Below are 18120 nucleotides of genomic sequence, written 5' to 3'. Positions count from 1 at the left end.
GTACTGTCACTTTCACTCCCTCACGTACTGTCACTTTCTCTCCCTCACGCACTGTCACTTTCTCTCCCTCACGTACTGTCACTTTCTCTCCCTCACGCACTGTCACTTTCACTCCCTCACGTACTGTCACTTTCACTCCCTCATGTACTGTCACTTTCTCTCCCTCACGTACTGCCACTTTCACTCCCTCACGTACTGTCTCCTCACGTACTGTCACTTTCTCTCCCTCACGTATTGTCACTTTCTCTCCCTCACGCACTGTCACTTTCACTCCCTCACATACTGTCACTTTCTCTCCCTCACGTACTGTCACTTTCTCTCCCTCACGTACTGTCACTTTCTCTCCCTCGCGTACTGTCACTTTCTCTCCCTCGCGTACTGTCACTTTCTCTCCCTCGCGTACTGTCACTTTCTCTCCCTCGCGTACTGTCACTTTCTTTCCCTCACGTACTGTCACTTTCACTCCCTCACGTACTGTCACTTTCACTCCCTCACGTACTGTCACTTTCACTCCCTCACGTACTGTCACTTTCACTCCCTCACATACTGTCACTTTCACTCCCTCACGTACTGTCACTTTCACTCCCTCACGTACTGTCACTTTCTCTCCCTCACGTACTGTCACTTTCTCTCCCTCACGTACTGTCACTTTCTCTCCCTCACGTACTGTCCCTTTCACTCCCTCACGTACTGTCCCTTTCACTCCCTCACGTACTGTCTCCTCACGTACTGTCACTTTCGCTCCCTCACGTACTGTCACTTTCTCTCCCTCACGTACTGTCACTTTCACTCCCTCACGTGTTGTCACTTTCTCTCCCTCATGCACTGTCACTTTCTCTCCCTCATGCACGGTCACTTTCTCTCCCTCACATGCTCCAACTTCCTCTCCAAGACACATACTGTCACATTCTCTCCCTCACGTTCTGTCACTTTCTCTCCCTCACATGCTCCAACTTCCTCTCCAAGACACATACTGTCACTTTCTCTCCCTCACGTTCTGTCACTTTCTCTCCCGCACATGCTCCAACTTCCTCTCCAAGACACATACTGTCACTTTCTCTCCCTCATGCACTGTCACTTTCTCTCCCTCACGTACTGTCACTTTCTCTCCCTCACTTACTGTCACTTTCTCTCCCTCACATGCTCCAACTTCCTCTCCAAAACACATACTGTCACTTTCACTCCCTCACGTACTGTCACTTTCACTCCCTCACGTACTGTCACTTTCTCTCCCTCACGTACTGTCACTTTCTCTCCCTCATGCACTGTCACTTTCTCTCCCTCACGCACGGTCACTTTCTCTCCCTCACATGCTCCAACTTCCTCTCCAAGACACATACTGTCACTTTCTTTCCCTCACATGCTCCAACTTCCTCTCCAAAACACATACTGTCACTTTCTCTCCCTCACGTACTGTCACTTTCTCTCCCTCACGCACTGTCACTTTCTCTCCCTCACGCACGGTCACTTTCTCTCCCTCACATGCTCCAACTTCCTCTCCAAGACACATACTGTCACTTTCTCTCCCTCACATGCTCCAACTTCCTCTCCAAAACACATACTGTCACTTTCTCTCCCTCACGTACTGTCACTTTCTCTCCCTCATGCACTGTCACTTTCTCTCCCTCACGCATGGTCACTTTCTCTCCCTCACATGCTCCAACTTCCTCTCCAAGACACATACTGTCACTTTCTCTCCCTCACATGCTCCAACTTCCTCTCCAAAACACATACTGTCACTTTCTCTCCCTCACGTACTGTCACTTTCTCTCCCTCACGTACTGTCACTTTCTCTCCCTCACATGCTCCAACTTCCTCTCCAAAACACATACTGTTACTTTCTCTCCCTCACATGCTCCAACTTCCTCTCCAAGACACTCTCACTTTCTCTCCCTCACATACTCTCTTTCTCACATACTCAAATTTTCTCTCGTACATTTATTTGTCTTTCCCACACGTACTCAGACACATATTCTTTTTCACATACACTTTTTTTTTTCTCTCTCCTCTTCATCTCACGTTCTTTTTCTTTACACACACATTCCCTTGCTCTCTCTCTCTTTGTACCGGACACGCCAACAGCATGCGTAATCAGTCATGGCGATGCAGCCGACCCTTATGGGGGACTGTCTGTGTGAGCCAGGCAGCTATGGTGTGGAATTCATTAACACATGGAAGTAAGGGCACCACGCATGGGACTTATCAGCCTCACCAGACAGCTGGCCATGTCTGGGATGGCCATTATCACGTACAGTGCCTTCAGAAAGTATTCATGCCCTTTGACTTAATCCACATTTTGTTGTGTTACAGCCTGAATTCAGAATGTATTAAATATATGTTGTTGTTTTTTCTCTCACCCGTTTACACACGATATCCTGTAATGACAAAGTGAAAACATGTTTTTAGAAAGTTTTGCAAATGTATTGAGATGAAATACAGCAATATCTAATTTACATAAGGTATCACAACCCCTAAGTCATTACATGTTTCAACCACCTTTTTGGCAGCGATTACAGCTGTGGGTCTTTCTGGGTAAGTCTCGAAGAGCTTTGCACACCTGGATTGTACAATATTTGCACATTATTCTTTATAAAATTCTTCAAGCTCTGTCAAGTTGGCTGTTGATCATTGCTTGACAGCCATTTTCAAGTCTGGCCATAGATTTTCAAGCGGATTTAAGTCTAAACTGTAACTAGGCCACTCAGGAACATTCAATGTCGTCTTGGTAAGCAGCTCCAGTGTATATTTGGCCTTGTCTTTTAGGTTCTTGTCCTGCTGAAAGGTGAATTTGTCTCCCAGTGTCTGTTGGAAAAGCAGGCTGAGCCAAGTTTTCCTCTTGGATTTTGCCTGTTCTTAGCTCTGTTCCGTTTATTTTTATCCTACAAAAAAAACTCCCTAGTCCTTGCCCTTCACAAGCATATCCATAACATCCACAACTACGCTTGAAAATATGAAGAGTTGTAGTCAGTGATGTGTTGTATTTGCTCCAAGCAATAACGCTTTGTATTCAAGACATAAAGTTCATTTCTTCTTCTTTTTACCCATCTACCAATAGGTGCCCTTCCCGGTTGTTGTGGTTGAATCTGTGTTTGAAATTCACTGCTCTACTGAGGGACCTTACAGATTATTTCATGTTTGAGGTACAGAGATGAGGTAGTCATTCAAAAAAATCATGTGACACACTATTATTGCACACAGAGTGAGTCCATGCAACGTGGTATGTGACTTCTCCTGAAGCTTTTTTTAGGCTTGCCATAACAAAAGAGTAGAATACTTGTTTCTAAAAACAGAATTCCAATTTGACATTATGGGGTGTTGTGTGGGGTGATACAACATCTCTGTTTTTAAATTCAGTCTGTAACACAACAAAATGTGGGAAAAGTCAAGGGGTGTGAATACTTTGTGATGGCCCACAAATATAAACACATAGACACACTGAAGCACATGCACAGATGCAGACACATAGACCTGGGCATGCAGACAGATGCAGACACATAGACTTGGACATGCAGACAGATGCAGACACATAGACCTGGGCATGCAGACAGATGCAGACACATAGACCTGGGCATGCAGACAGATGCAGACACATAGACTTGAACATGCAGACAGAGGCAGACGCATACACACACAGACATATAGACTCAGGCACACAGTGAACCATGCAGTGCATTTACATACCGTGATGCACATGCAGATGCATACACTCAGACTAGGGTTGAATGGCGGGAACCAAGATTTACTGGGATTTACCACCCAAAACCACTCTCTTTTCCCAGGATGAAAAACTGCCAGAAACCCTTAAATTACAATAAATGATGTATATGAACAGCATGGTGTGAAATGGAACTGTTAAATTATATGCAATGTCTAAATCTGGCTTCTCTGCGGCCTCTGCGTGATGAATTATCAACGCTCAGGGTGGGGACAAGACAGCCGTCTCAGTATGGAATTCAGCATGTTCTCTCCCTGCTTTATCATGGCGTGAACAATGTGTGTACTTCCAGTCCAAATAGTACAGTATAATACAATACCGTACGGTAATACAGTTTACACTCAAATAGATTAGTCTACGAGTGCTAGTTTCGTTCATTTACCCAATAGAGCATATAACTAGCTACATCTATCTTATGTTCTATCTAATGTTTTGTTGTCATGTTTAATGTGCAGTAGGAGCCTATCATATACTGTATGTATTGGATAATGGCACAATCATTTGCTCTTTTTTGGGCTTGCGCACGTTAAATGTCTTAAATGTAGGGCTCATAAAATGTATTTAATGTATGGCTCATCAGGCTCCAGTAGCATCAGGCTTACATTTTTTATCAACGCTGTAATCAAATCCAGACTAGAGGTCGAATGGCCGATTAATTAGGGCCGATTTCAAGTTTTCATAACTATCGGAAATCTGTATTTTTGGGCTCCGATTTTGACGATTTAAAAAATATATATATTTATTTTTATACCTTTTATTTAACTAGGCAAGTCAGTTAAGAACAGTGGGTTAACTGCCTTGTTCAGGGGCAGAAAGACAGATTTTCACCTTGTCAGCTCGGGGGATCCAATCTTGCAACCTTACAGTTAACTAGTCCAACGCTCTAACCACCTGCCTGGCTCATTGCGAACTAATTTGCCAGAATTTTACGTAATTATGAGATAACATTGAAAGTTGTGCAATGTAACAAGAATATTTAGATGCCACCCGTTAGATAAAATACCGAACGGTTCTGTATTTCACTGAAATAATAAACGTTTTATTTTCGAAATGATAGTTTCCGGATTCGACCATATTAATGACCGAAGGCTCTTATTTCTGTGTGTTATTATGTTATAATTAAGTCTATGATTTGATAGAGCAGTCTGACTGAGCGGTGTAGGCAGCAGCAGGCTCGTAAGCATTCATTCAAATGGCGCTTTCGTGACAGCAGCTCTTCGCAAGCCTATCAGCCTAATGGCTGGTGTAACCGATGTGAAATGGCTAGCTAGTTAGCGGGGTGCGCGCTAACAGCGTTTCAAACGTCACTCGCTCTGAGACTTGGAGTAGTTGTTCCCCTTGCTCTGCAAGGGCCGCGGCTTTGTGGAGCGATGGGTAACGCTGCTTCGAGTGTGGTTGTTGTCGATGTGTTCCTGGTTCGAGCCCATGTAGGGGCGAGGAGAGGGACGGAAGATATACTGTTACACTGGCAATACTAAAGTGCCTATAAGAACATCCAATAGTCAAAGGTATATGAAATACAAATGGTATGGAGAGAATTAGTCCTATAATAACTACAACCTAAAACTTCTTACCTTGGAATATTGAAGTCTCATGTTCTGAGCAAGGAACTCAAACGTTAGCTTTTTTACATGGCACATATTGCACTTTTACTTCTCTAACACTTTGTTTTTTCATTTTTTTAAACCAAATTGAACATGTTTATTTGAGGCTAAATGGATTTTTATTGATGTATTATATTAAGTTAAAAATAAGTGTTGTTTCAGTATTGTTGTAATTGTCATTATTACAAATACATTTTAAAAAATTGGCCGATTAATCGTTATCGCCTTTTTTTGGTCCTCCAATAATCGGTATCGGCGTTGAAAAATCATAATCGGTCAACCTCTAATCCAGACATAAGTCTATTTATACGCTTTATAATGCTTTGAATGACACTTCCGGTTTTGGCGGGAAATACTGGGTTACCCGGGAGAAAAATTATTTATTCTCAGGATGGAACATTTGTAAAATACTGGGAAAATATTCAACCCTAACTCAGACACATACCAGTACACAGACTCCCTGTCAGTGGAACATACAGGCACATATACTGAACAAAAATATAAACACAACATGTAAAGTGTTGGTCCCATGTTTCATGAGCTGAAATTAAAGCTTAATTCTCTCAAATTTGTTTATAACCCTGTTAGTGAGCATTTCTCCTTTGCCAATATAATCTATCCACTTGTCAGGTGTGGCATATCAAGAAGCTCATTAAACAGCATGATCATTACACAGGTGCACATTGTGCTGGGGACAATAAAAGGCCACTCTAAAATGTGCAGTTCTGTCACAATGCCACAGATGTCTCAAGTTTTGAGGAAGCGTGCAATTGGCATGCTAACTGCAGGAATGTCCAACCAAGCTGTTGCCAGATAATTTAATGTTAATTTCTCTACCATAACCCACCTCCAACATTGTATTAGAGAATTTGCCAGTACATCCAACTGGCCTCACAACCGTAGACCATGTGTAACCACACCAGCCCAGGACCTCAAGCTGTTTTGTAGATTTGTGAACATATCAAAATACTTAAACTTACATGCAAAATACCTGCTGTTAACTTTTAAATGATTGGAATGAATTATCCAAAGAGAGTATAAAGATTTTCAGTGAAATTTACCTGGCTTCTTTACCTGTGGGATCATCTGAGACCAGCCACACGGATAGCAGGAGTATTTATTTCTGTAATAAAGCCCTTTTGTGGGGAAATACTCATTCTGATTGGCTGGGCCTGGCTCCCCAGTAGGTGGGCTTATGCACTCCCAAGCCCACCCATGACTGCGCTTAATAAATGTATTTAAATTAAATGATTTTCTTATATGAACTTTAAATCAGTAGAAATCGTTGAAATTGTTACATTTGTGTCCAGCGTATGTATACTGTATACACAGTGCATTTGTAAAGTATTCAAACCCCTTTACCTTTTCCACATTTTGTTACGTTACAGCCTTATTCTAAAATGGATAAAATAATTGTATTTCCTCATTAATCTACACACAATATCCCATAATGACAAAGCAAAAACAGGTTTTTAGACATTTTAGCAAATGTATTAAAAATAAAACATATCTAATTTACATAAGTATTCAGACCTTTTGCTATGAGACTCAAAATGCATCCTGTTTCCATTTATCATCCTTGAGTTGTTTCTACAACTTGATTGGAGTCTACCTGTGGTAAATTCAATTGGTTGGACATCATTATATAAACAGGCACACACCTGTTTATATAATGTCCCACAGAAACTAAGCCATGAGGTCGAGAAGGGCCTTGGTCAGTGAGGTGACCAAGAACCCGATGGTCACTCTGACAGAGCTCCAGAGTTCCTCTGTGAAGATGAAAACACCTTCCAGAAGGACAACCATCTCTGCAGCACTCCACCAATCTGGCCTTTATGGTAGAGTGGCCAGACAGAAGACGCTCCTCAGTAAAAAGGCACATGACAGCCCACTAGAAGTTTGCCAAAAGCACCTAAAGACTCTCAGACCATGAGAAACAAGATTCTCTGTTCTGTTGAAACCAAGATTGAACTCTTTGGTCTGAACGCCAAGCATCACGTCTACAGGAAATCTTGCACCATCCCTACAGTGAAGCATGGTGGTGGCAGCATCATGCTGTGAGGGTGTTTTTCAGCGGCAAGGACTGGGAGACTAGTCAGGATCAAGGGAAAGATGAACGGAACAAAGTACTGAGAGATCCTTGATGAAAACCTGCTCCTGAATGCTCAGGACCCCAGACTGGGGTGAAGGTTCACCTTCCAACAGGACAACGACCCTAAGCAAACAGCCAAGACAATGTCGGAGTGGCTTCGGGACAAGTCTCTGAATGTCTTTGAGTGGTCCAGCTAAAGCCCGGACTTGAACTCGATCTAACATCTCTGGAGAGACCTGACAATAGCTGTGCAGTGACGCTCCCCATTCAATCTAACAGAGCTTGAGAGGATCTGCAGAGAATGGGAGGAACTGGGAAGAATGGGAGGAACTCTCCAAATATAGGTGTGCCAAGGTTGTAGCGTCATACCCAAGAAGACTCGAGGCTGTAATCTACAATGTAGAAAATAGTAAAAATAAAGAAAACCCTGGAGTTGTGTCCAAACTTTTGACTGGTACTGTAAATACAGTTGAAGTCGGACGTTTACATACACTTAGGTTGGAGTCATTAAAACCCATTTTTCAACCACTCCACAAATGTATTGTTAACAAACTATAGTTTTGGCAAGTCGGTTAGGACATCTACTTTGAGCATGACACAAGTAATTTTTCTAGCAATTGTTTACAGATAGATTATTTCACTTATAATTCACTGTATCACAATTCCAGTGGGTCAGAAGTTTACATGCACTAAGTTGACCGTGCCTTTAAACAGCTTGGAAAATTCCAGAAAATTATGTCATGGCTTTAGAAGCTTCTGTTAGGCTAATTGACATAATTTGAGTCAATTGGACTAGTTGCATCACTGCTTGGTACGGCAATTGCTCGGCCTCTGACTGCAAGGCACTACAGAGGGTAGTGCGTACGGCCCAGTACATCACTGGGGATGGCAGGCACCTTAGACCCCAGTCATCTCTCTACTACCGCATGGCAAGTGGCACCAGAGTGTCAAGTCTAGGACAAAAAGGCTTCTCAACAGTTTTTACCCCCAAGCCATAAGACTCCTGAACAGGTAATCAAATGGCTACCCGAACTATTTGCATCGTGTGCCCCCCCCAACCCCTCTTTTACGCTGCTGCTACTCTCTGTTTATCATATATGCATAGTCACTTTAACTATACATTCATGTACATACTACCTCAATTGGGCCGACCAACCATTGCTCCCGCACATTGGCTAACCGGGCTATCTACATTGTGTCCCGCGACCCACCACCTGCCAACCCCTCTTTTACGCTACTGCTACTCTCTGTTCATCATATATGCATAGTCACTTTAACCATATCTACATGTACATACTACCTCAGTCAGCCTGACTAACCAGTGTCTGTATGCAGCCACGCTACTTTTATAGCCTCGCTACTGTATATAGCCTGTCTTTTTACTGTTGTTTTATTTCTTTACTTACCTATTGTTCACCTATTACCTTTTTTCACTATTGGTTGGAGCCTGTAAGTAAGCATTTCACTGTAAGGTCGACACCTGTTGCATTCGGCGCACGTGACAAATACACTTTCATTTGATTTGGAGCTGTATTTCAAGGCTTATCTTCTAACTCAGTACCTCTTTGCTTCACATCATGGGAAAATCTAAAAAAAATCAGCCAAGACCTCAGAAAAACAATTGTAGACCTCCACAAGTCTGGTTCATCCTTGGGAGCCATTTCCAAATGCCTGAAGGTACCACTTTCATCTGTACAAACAATAGTACGCAAGTGTAAACACCATGGGACCATGCAGCCGTCATACCGCTCAGGATGGAGATGCGTTCTGTCTCCTAGAGATGAACGTACTTTGGTGTGAAAAGTGCAAATAAAATAAAAACAACTGCAAAGGACCTTGTGAAGATGCTGGAGGAAACAGGTACAAAAGTATCTATATCCACAGTAAAACGAGTCCTATATTGACATAACCTGAAAGGCCGCTCAGCAAGGAAGAAGCCCCTGCTCCAAAACGGTCATAAAAAAGCCAAACTACGGTTTGCAACTGCATATGGAGACAAATATTGTACTTTTTGGAGAAATGTCCTCTGGTCTGATGAAACACAAATAGAACTGTTTGGCCATAATGACCATCGTTATGTTTGAAGGAAAAAGGGGAGGCTTGCAAGCCGAAGAACACCATCCCAACCGTGAAGCACGGGGGTGGCAGCATCATGTTGTGGAGGTGCTTTGCTTCAGGAGGGACTGGTGCACTTCACAAACTAGATGGCATCATGAGGAGGGAAAGTATGTGGAAATATTGAAGCAACATCTCAAGACATCAGTCAGGAAGTTAAAGCTTGGTCGCAAATGGGTCAAATCAAATCAAATTTATTTATATAGCCCTTCGTACATCAGCTGATATCTCAAAGTGCTGTACAGAAACCCAGCCTAAAACCCCAAACAGCAAGCAATGCAGGTGTAGAAGCACGGTGGCTAGGAAAACCTCCCTAGAAAGGCCAAAACCTAGGAAGAAACCTAGAGAGGAACCAGGCTATGTGGGTCTTCCAAATAGACAATAACCCCAAGCATACTTCCAAAGTTGTGGCAAAATAGCTTAAGGACAACAACATCAAGGTATTGGAGTGGCCATCACAAAGCCCTGACCTCAATCCTATAGAACATTTGTGGGCAGACCTGAAAAGCATGTGCGAGCAAGTAGGCCTACAAACCTGACTCAGTTACAGCAGCTCTGTCAGGAAGAATAGGCCAAAATTCACCCAACTTGTTGTGGGAAGCTTGTGAAAGGCTACCCGAAACATTTGACCCAAGTTAAACAATTTAAAGGCAATGCTACCTAGTACTAATTGAGTGTATGTAAACTTCTGGCCCACTGGGAATGTGATGAAAGAAATAAAAGCTGAAATAAATCATTATCTCTACTATTATTCTGACATTTAATGTTCTTAAAATTAAGTCCTAACTGACCTATGACAGGGAATTTTTACTCAATGTCAGGAATTATGGAAAACTGAGTTTAAATGTATTTGGCTAAGGTGTATGTAAACTTCCGACTTTAACTGTATATATGTGCACATGCATACTATCAAATGCAGACCCCCCCCCCCCCCCCCCCCCAATTCAAACATCTCTCAAATGCCAACACTCATACTCACACTCAAACACACTCACATGAATGACCACACACAGGCCTACTGTATATAATACTAATACCGCACACATCCGTAGTGGCCGTGTCACTAAGGGCTTATGCATCCGATGTTGTGTTCATTGGATCTCTGTTTCTCCCTCACTCACGTGGGTGATGTCCATGTACACTGATCCCCCCCACCCCCCCCCCACCCCACCCCCCCTAGTTCCTGAGGGTCATTCCTGTCTTTTAGCTCACACAACCCTCCTGAAGGAATGAGGGAGTAAGAGGTATAGAGAGAAAGAGGTAGGGAGAGAAAGAGAGAGAGGGGGGGAGAATGAGAGAGAGAGCGAGAGAGATGGGGACAGGGAGAGAGCTGGAAAGCGTGCTGATGAAATCTGCTGTCGTCAGCAGGTTCCAGTTAAAATAAATGGGATTAGGCCTCCTCTGGGAGAGAGGCTTCAGGAATGCAGATGACAGGTTGCAGGGAGAGAGGGAGAGAAAAGAGAGAGATGGGAACGAAACGAGAGAGGGTGAGAAAGAGGAAGAAATACAAGGACCTCACACACTTTCATGCTTACACTCACCATCATTCCTCTCTTCTGTCTCTCTGTCTCCACCTCTCTGTCTCTAAAAGGCTTGCATCGATCATTGTCCCACATGCATAAAGTGTATCGAAATCCCTTTCTGTTTCCTATCTCTCAAAACCTGTTCATTATGCTGACTTGCATTTGAAATTCAATGATTAACCTGTGATATGTCTCGTCTCTCTTGTGTTGCAGACTGGTATGCAGTTAACATATGATCCTGCTGCTATGCAGAATGGGTAAGAGTCAATCTATTTAAAGAATCTTTAAGAGATGCAGTGGTGATAGGTCTCAGGTGTTTGTCCGTGCGTGCCTGCATGCTTTCATGCCTGGTTGCCTGCGTGTGTTCCTGTCCCTTTGTCTGTGACTCTGATTGTATGTGTATGCGTGCCTTCCGTGTCGGTGTACTAAGGGGTGCCATGGAAATGAATGGCCTAACAAAGTGTTCTATTTTTCGCTGTGTGCTGTAACAGGAAGGGGAGGAGAGCCTTGAGTTCCGTCCTATCTCAATGTGGCCTCAGTCTGTGACAGGAAGCTTCTCCCTCACTCCCTGCTTCCTGAAGCACTTATCTCAATGACCCTGGAATAAGACTGGGTGAATGAATAGCATCTCATTAGATAGAGCACTGGCCATTTTAGAACCGTAACGGTACGCTGTAATTATGAGGCCCGACATCAACGTTTAAGTTAGAGGGAACATGGAGAATAGCACAGTGACCATTTAGTAGATATGCAAGAGTGGTGTGTAGATAGAGAATATACTGTATGATTGCAGTATGTTGAGATTACTTCAAGACTTCAAGACTTGTCAGTGACAATAGTTCTATGTCAGTGGTCACCAACCTTGTCTGAGTCGAGATCACTTTCTCGAGTCATAATGCAAGCCGAGATCTACCGCTCAGTTTTTTTTGTGACATGACTTAAATAACATAAGTCTATGCCACATTAAACAATTAAAAACAGTTCTGAAGCAATGCGGTTTGTGCAGTAGGCTATAGGCCCAATACATTATCACTGCATATTGCCCTGCCAATGTTGGTATATGATCACACTGGTAATAGATAATTTGTTGTGTTACTTGTGAGGCACAGCTGAGTGAGCACAATCATTTGCTTATTTTTTCTTACTGGACTGGTGGCCTGCATCTGATGGTCAGTCTGAGGGAGGGAGGGATCAGTGGTGAGGCTGCCTCTCACCCGACTCACCCTCCCTCTGCTCTCCCTCCCTCCGCTGAGAAATGGGGACACAGTCTTCCAGCTGATGGCGAAACTCAAGTCACACTGTGTTATTTCTGCCTCATGCACCAATTAATGTTGTTACACCTATGACCAGAGAAAGTGAAAATACTCCTTGATATCAAAAAAGACACAAGCCGCTAATAATAACCAAAAGTATGTGAACACCCGCTCGTCGAACATCACATTCCAAAATCATGGTTCATTAATATGTAGTTGGTCCCCCTTTTCTGCTATAACAGCCACATCTGTGAAGGCTTTCCACTAGATGTTGGAACATTGCTGTTGGGACATGCTTCCATTCAGCCACGAGCGTTAGTGAGGTCGGGCACTGATGTTAAGCGATTGGGCCTGGCTCGCAGTCGGCGTTCCAATTCATCCCAAAGGTGTTTGATGGGGTTGAGGTTAGGGCTCTGTGCATGCCAGTCAAGTTCTTCCACACTGATCTTGACAAAACATTTCTGTATGGACCTTGCTTTACGCATAAGGGCATTGTCATGCTGAAACAGGAAAGGGCCTTCCCCAAACTGTTGCCCAAAAAGTTGGATGCACACAATCGTCTAGAAGGTCATTGTATGCTGTAGCGTTAAGATTTCCCTTCACCGAAACTAAGGGGCCTAGCCCGAACCATGAAAAACAACCCCAGAGCATTATTCCTCCTCCACCACCACTATTATATATACCATTATTCCTCCTCCACTTTACAGTTGGCACTATGCATTGGGGCAGGTAGCGTTCTCTTGTCATCTGCCAAACCCAGATTCGTCTGTCGGACTGCCAGACGGTGAAGCGTGATTCATCACTCCAGAGACCGCTTTTCCACTGCTCCAGAGTCCAATGGCGGCGAGCTCGGCCATGGAAACCAATTTCATGAAACTCCAGACAAACAGTTATTGTGCTGACGTTGCTTCCAGAGGCAGTTTGGAACATGGTAGTGGGAGTTGCAACCGAGGACAGATTATTTTTTACGCGCTACATGCTTCAGCACTCGGCAGTCCCGTTCTGTGAGCGTTTGTGGCCTACCACTTCGCAGAGCAGTTGTTGCTCCTTGACCTTTCCACTTCACAATAGCAGCACTTACAGTTGACCGGGGCAGCCCTAGCAGGGCAGAAATTTGACGAACTGACTTGTTGGATAGGTGGAATCCTATGACGGTGCCACCTACAGTGCCTTGCGAAAGTATTCGGCCCCCTTGAACTTTGCGACCTTTTGCCACATTTCAGGCTTCAAACATAAAGATATAAAACTGTATTTTTTTGTGAAGAATCAACAACAAGTGGGACACAATCATGAAGTGGAACGACATTTATTGGATATTTCTAACTTTTTTAACAAATCAAAAACTGAAAAATTGGGCGTGCAAAATTATTCAGCCCCTTTACTTTCAGTGCAGCAAACTCTCTCCAGAAGTTCAGTGAGGATCTCTGAATGATCCAATGTTGACCTAAATGACTAATGATGATAAATACAATCCACCTGTGTGTAATCAAGTCTCCGTATAAATGCAACTTCACTGTGATAGTCTCAGAGGTCCGTTAAAAGCGCAGAGAGCATCATGAAGAACAAGGAACACACCAGGCAGGTCCGAGATACTGTTGTGAAGAAGTTTAAAGCCGGATTTGTATACAAAAAGATTTCCCAAGCTTTAAACATCCCAAGGAGCACTGTGCAAGCGATAATATTGAAATGGAAGGAGTATCAGACCACTGCAAATCTACCAAGACCTGGCCGTCCCTCTAAACTTTCAGCTCATACAAGGAGAAGACTGATCAGAGATGCAGCCAAGAGGCCCATGATCACTCTGGATGAACTGCAGAGATCTACAGCTGAGGTGGGAGACTCTGTCCATAGGACAACAATCAGTCGTATATTGCACAAATCTGGCCTTTATGGAAGAGTGGCAAGAAGAAAGCCATTTCTTAAAGATATCCATAAAAAGTGTAGTTAAAGTTTGCCACAAGCCACCTGGGAGACACACCAAACATGTGGAATAAGGTGCTCTGGTCAGATGAAACCAAAATTGAACTTTTTGGCAACAATGCAAAACGTTATGTTTGGCGTAAAAGCAACACAGCTGAACACACCATCCCCACTGTCAAACATGGTGGTGGCAGCATCATGGTTTGGGCCTGCTTTTCTTCAGCAGGGACAGGGAAGATGGTTAAAATTGATGGGAAGATGGATGGAGCCAAATACAGGACCATTCTGGAAGAAAACCTGATGGAGTCTGCAAAAGACCTGAGACTGGGACGGAGATTTGTCTCCCAACAAGACAATGATCCAAAACATAAAGCAAAATCTACAATGCAATGGTTCAAAAATAAACATATCCAGGTGTTAGAATGGCCAAGTCAAAGTCCAGACCTGAATCCAATCGAGAATCTGTGGAAAGAACTGAAAACTGCTGTTCACAAATGCTCTCCATCCAACCTCACTGAGCTCGAGCTGTTTTGCAAGGAGGAATGGGAAAAAATGTCAGTCTCTCGATGTGCAAAACTGATAGAGACATACCCCAAGCGACTTACAGCTGTAATCGCAGCAAAAGGTGGCGCTACAAAGTATTAACTTAAGGGGGCTGAATAATTTTGCACGCCCAATTTTTCAGTTTTTGATTTGTTAAAAAAGTTTGAAATATCTAATAAATGTCATTCCACTTCATGATTGTGTCCCACTTGTTGTTGATTCTTCACAAAAAAAATACAGTTTTATATCTTTATGTTTGAAGCCTGAAATGTGGCAAAAGGTCGCAAAGTTCAAGGGGGCCGAATACTTTCGCAAGGCACTGTATATAATGTTTGTCTATGGAGATTGAATGGCGGTGTGCTCAATTTTATACACCTGTCAGCAAAGGGTGTGGCTGAAGCACAGGAAAAGTGTTTGTCTGCACTGGGCCTTTTAAAGCCTGTATTTCCTTGGCATTTTCAGACAAATATTAACAGCTGGAGAAACAACACACCAACATTGTTTCGTGAGGTCATGTTTTTTTATTCCACCTCTAGTTCAAGTCATTGTCAGTAATTTTAATCCAAGATTTCAAACGCATAAAATGTATTCAGGAATAGTGTTGAAGATAGCAATACAGAATCTACTGTAAGGAAGGCTTTTCAATTTTATAATTACAGTACCAGTCAAAAGTTTGGACACAGCTACTCATTCCAGGGTTTTTCTTTATTTTTTTATTTTTTTCTACATTGTAAAATAATAATAAAGACATCAAAATTCTGAAATAATACATATGGAATTATGTAGTAACCAAAAAAGTGTTGAACAAATCACAATATATATTATATTTGAGATTCTTCAAATTAGCCACCCTTTGCCTTGAAAGCTTTGCATACTATTGGCATTCTCTCAACCAGCTTCATGAGGCAGTCACCTGGAATGCATTTCAATTAACAGGTGTGCCTTGTTAAAAGTTAATTTGTGGAATTTCTTTCCTTCTTAATGTGTTTGAGCCAATCAGTTGTGTTGGGACATGGTAGGGGTGGTTTACAGAAGTTAGCCCTATTTGGTCAAATAAAAATTATGGCAAGAACAGCTCAAATAAGCAAATAGAAGCAATAGTCCATCATTACTTTAAGACATGAAGGTCAATCCGGAACATTTCAAGAACTTTGAAAGTTTCTTCAAGTGCAGTCGCAAAAACCATCAAGCGCTATGATAAAACTGGCTCTCATGAGGACCGCCACAGGAAAGGAAGGTCCCAGAGTTACCTCTGCTGCAGAGGATAAGTTCATTAGAGTTAATTGCACCTCATATTGCAGCCCAAATAAATGCTTCACAGTTCAAGTAACAGACACTTCTCAACATCAACTGTTCAGATAGGATTGTGTGAATTAGGTGAATAGTTGAATTGCCGCAAAGAAACCACTACTAAAGTACACCATTAAGAAGAAGAGACTTGCTTGGGCCAAAAAACATGAGCAATGGACATTAGACCAGTGGAAATCTGTCCTTTTTTGGTTCCAACTGCTGTGTCTTTGTGAGACGCAGAATAGGTGAACGTATGATCTCCATATGTGCAGTTCCTGTGAAGCATGGAGGAGGAGGTGTGATGATGTGGGGGTGCTTTGCTGGTGACACTGTCTGTGATTTATTTAGAATTCAAGGCACACTTAACCAGCAAGGCTACCACAGCATTCTGCAGCGATACGCCATCCCTACGGGTTTGCGCTTAGTGGGACTATCATTTGTTTTTCAACCCAACAATGACCCAAATCACACATCCAGGCTGTGTAAGAGCTATTTGACCAAGAAGGAGAGTGATGGTGCTGCATCAGATGACCTGGCCTCCACAATCACCCGACCTCAACCCAATTGAGATGGTTTGGGATTAGTTGGACTGCAGAGTGAAGGAAAAGCAGCCAACCAGTGCTTAGCATATGTGGGAATTCCTTCAAGTCTGTTGGAAAAGCATTCCTCATGAAGCTGGTTGAGAGAATGCCAAGAGTGGGCAAAGCTGTCATCAAGGCAAAGGGTGGCTACTTTGAAGAATCTAAAATATATATATTTATTTGTAATACTTTTTTGGTTATTAACTGATTCCATGTGTTTTTTCATAGTTTTGATGTCTTCACTATTATTCTACAATGTGGAGAATAGTAAAACTAAAGAAAAACCCTTGAATGAGTAGGTGTGTCCAAACTTTTGACTGGTACTGTATATGTAGCCTTTGTACAAAGCCCAAACATGATAGTTGAATCATAATATATAATTGTAATATATGCCATTTAGCAAACACCTTTATCCAAAGTGACTTACATTTTACAGAAGGGTACTTGGTCCCATGAATCAAACCCCATATTCTGGCGTTGCAAGCACCACACTCTACCAACAGAGGAGTGGTATAACATTGCACTTAACCAGCGAGGGGATAAAAATGACACCCAGGGATGTTAAAGTAGCCCGCCAGCTCTTTCCCCAAGAGCCAAACTCAACACTTTGGAATAGCCTTCTTTAAATGCATTGAGTTTTCCCAAACACTGTGGATTGAAGTCAGCCATCAGTCTAAGCCAGCCAACATGGTATATGGCCTTATTGCTCGGGGCGAAAACACAGACACACATTTTTTATGCGACGACAAAGCTCCATTTTTGACCTGATAAAACCAGACTTTTCAATCGAGAAGCCATAAGACACTTCGTGAAACTTTTATGCGCCCCCACGAAACACAATATATTGCGTGGTGTTTGATTTGAGCAGGCAAAAGGATGAAACAAGACAATGAAGAGCTATACCCACATGTAGGAAGCTCTGTCTGTACGGCCCTCAAAGGCTGACCATAGACGACTATGTGGGTGTGTTTATTGGTGTGCGTGGATCAATGGACATAAAAGGTATTTTAGTAGAGAGAGTGTTATCTGTTGTATGGGTTCATTCCAGTCCTTATGTGGAGATGGACTGGCTCGAGGAATATGTGTGGAAAAGATTTCATATGGTTCAATTAGAGGTTAGTACATAAAAAGCCTAAGGCGGAAACACACAAAAATGTCCTCACATATTGGTGTCTATAAATGAATGTTAATTCCCAATCAGCTTTTGGAAACAGTAGTTCCCTAACCTATCATTTTAATTAAACCTTAATAGGCACTTAATAACCATGATCATCCCCGATATTTCAATGCAAACAGTTGTAATGCATGGAGATCTATAGTGTCATCCAGTACCCAGGGTCTGACCTCCCTTTCACCTGCTCTGTTTCCTCTCTCCTCCTCAGGTTCTACACCTCGCCTTACAGTATCGCCACCAACCGCATGATCGCACAGACGTCCATCACGCCCTTCATCGCTGCTTCCCCCGTCTCCACATATCAGGTGAG

At 42.8% G+C, this 18120-nt stretch overlaps 1 protein-coding gene across 8 annotated transcripts in view; it reads left to right on the top strand.

Annotated features, from left to right (window-relative positions):
- Positions 1 to 18120, top strand: part of LOC110488444 (RNA-binding motif, single-stranded-interacting protein 3) — a 350151-nt gene that overhangs the window by 297931 nt on the left and 34100 nt on the right. For all 8 annotated transcript variants that reach the window (XM_036970692.2, XM_036970690.2, XM_036970694.2 and 5 more), the window contains 2 exons: positions 11263 to 11306; positions 18019 to 18115. In XM_036970692.2, the coding sequence (XP_036826587.1) occupies positions 11263 to 11306; positions 18019 to 18115 (141 nt within the window). The remainder of the gene's footprint in view (positions 1 to 11262; positions 11307 to 18018; positions 18116 to 18120) is intronic.

The sequence above is a fragment of the Oncorhynchus mykiss genome, chromosome 30, assembly GCF_057628025.1.
Source record: "Oncorhynchus mykiss isolate SJ-2025 chromosome 30, ASM5762802v1, whole genome shotgun sequence".
NCBI lineage: Eukaryota > Metazoa > Chordata > Actinopteri > Salmoniformes > Salmonidae > Oncorhynchus > Oncorhynchus mykiss.
Note: the sequence above shows the minus strand (reverse complement) of the source record. Positions and strands in the feature narration are given on the sequence as shown.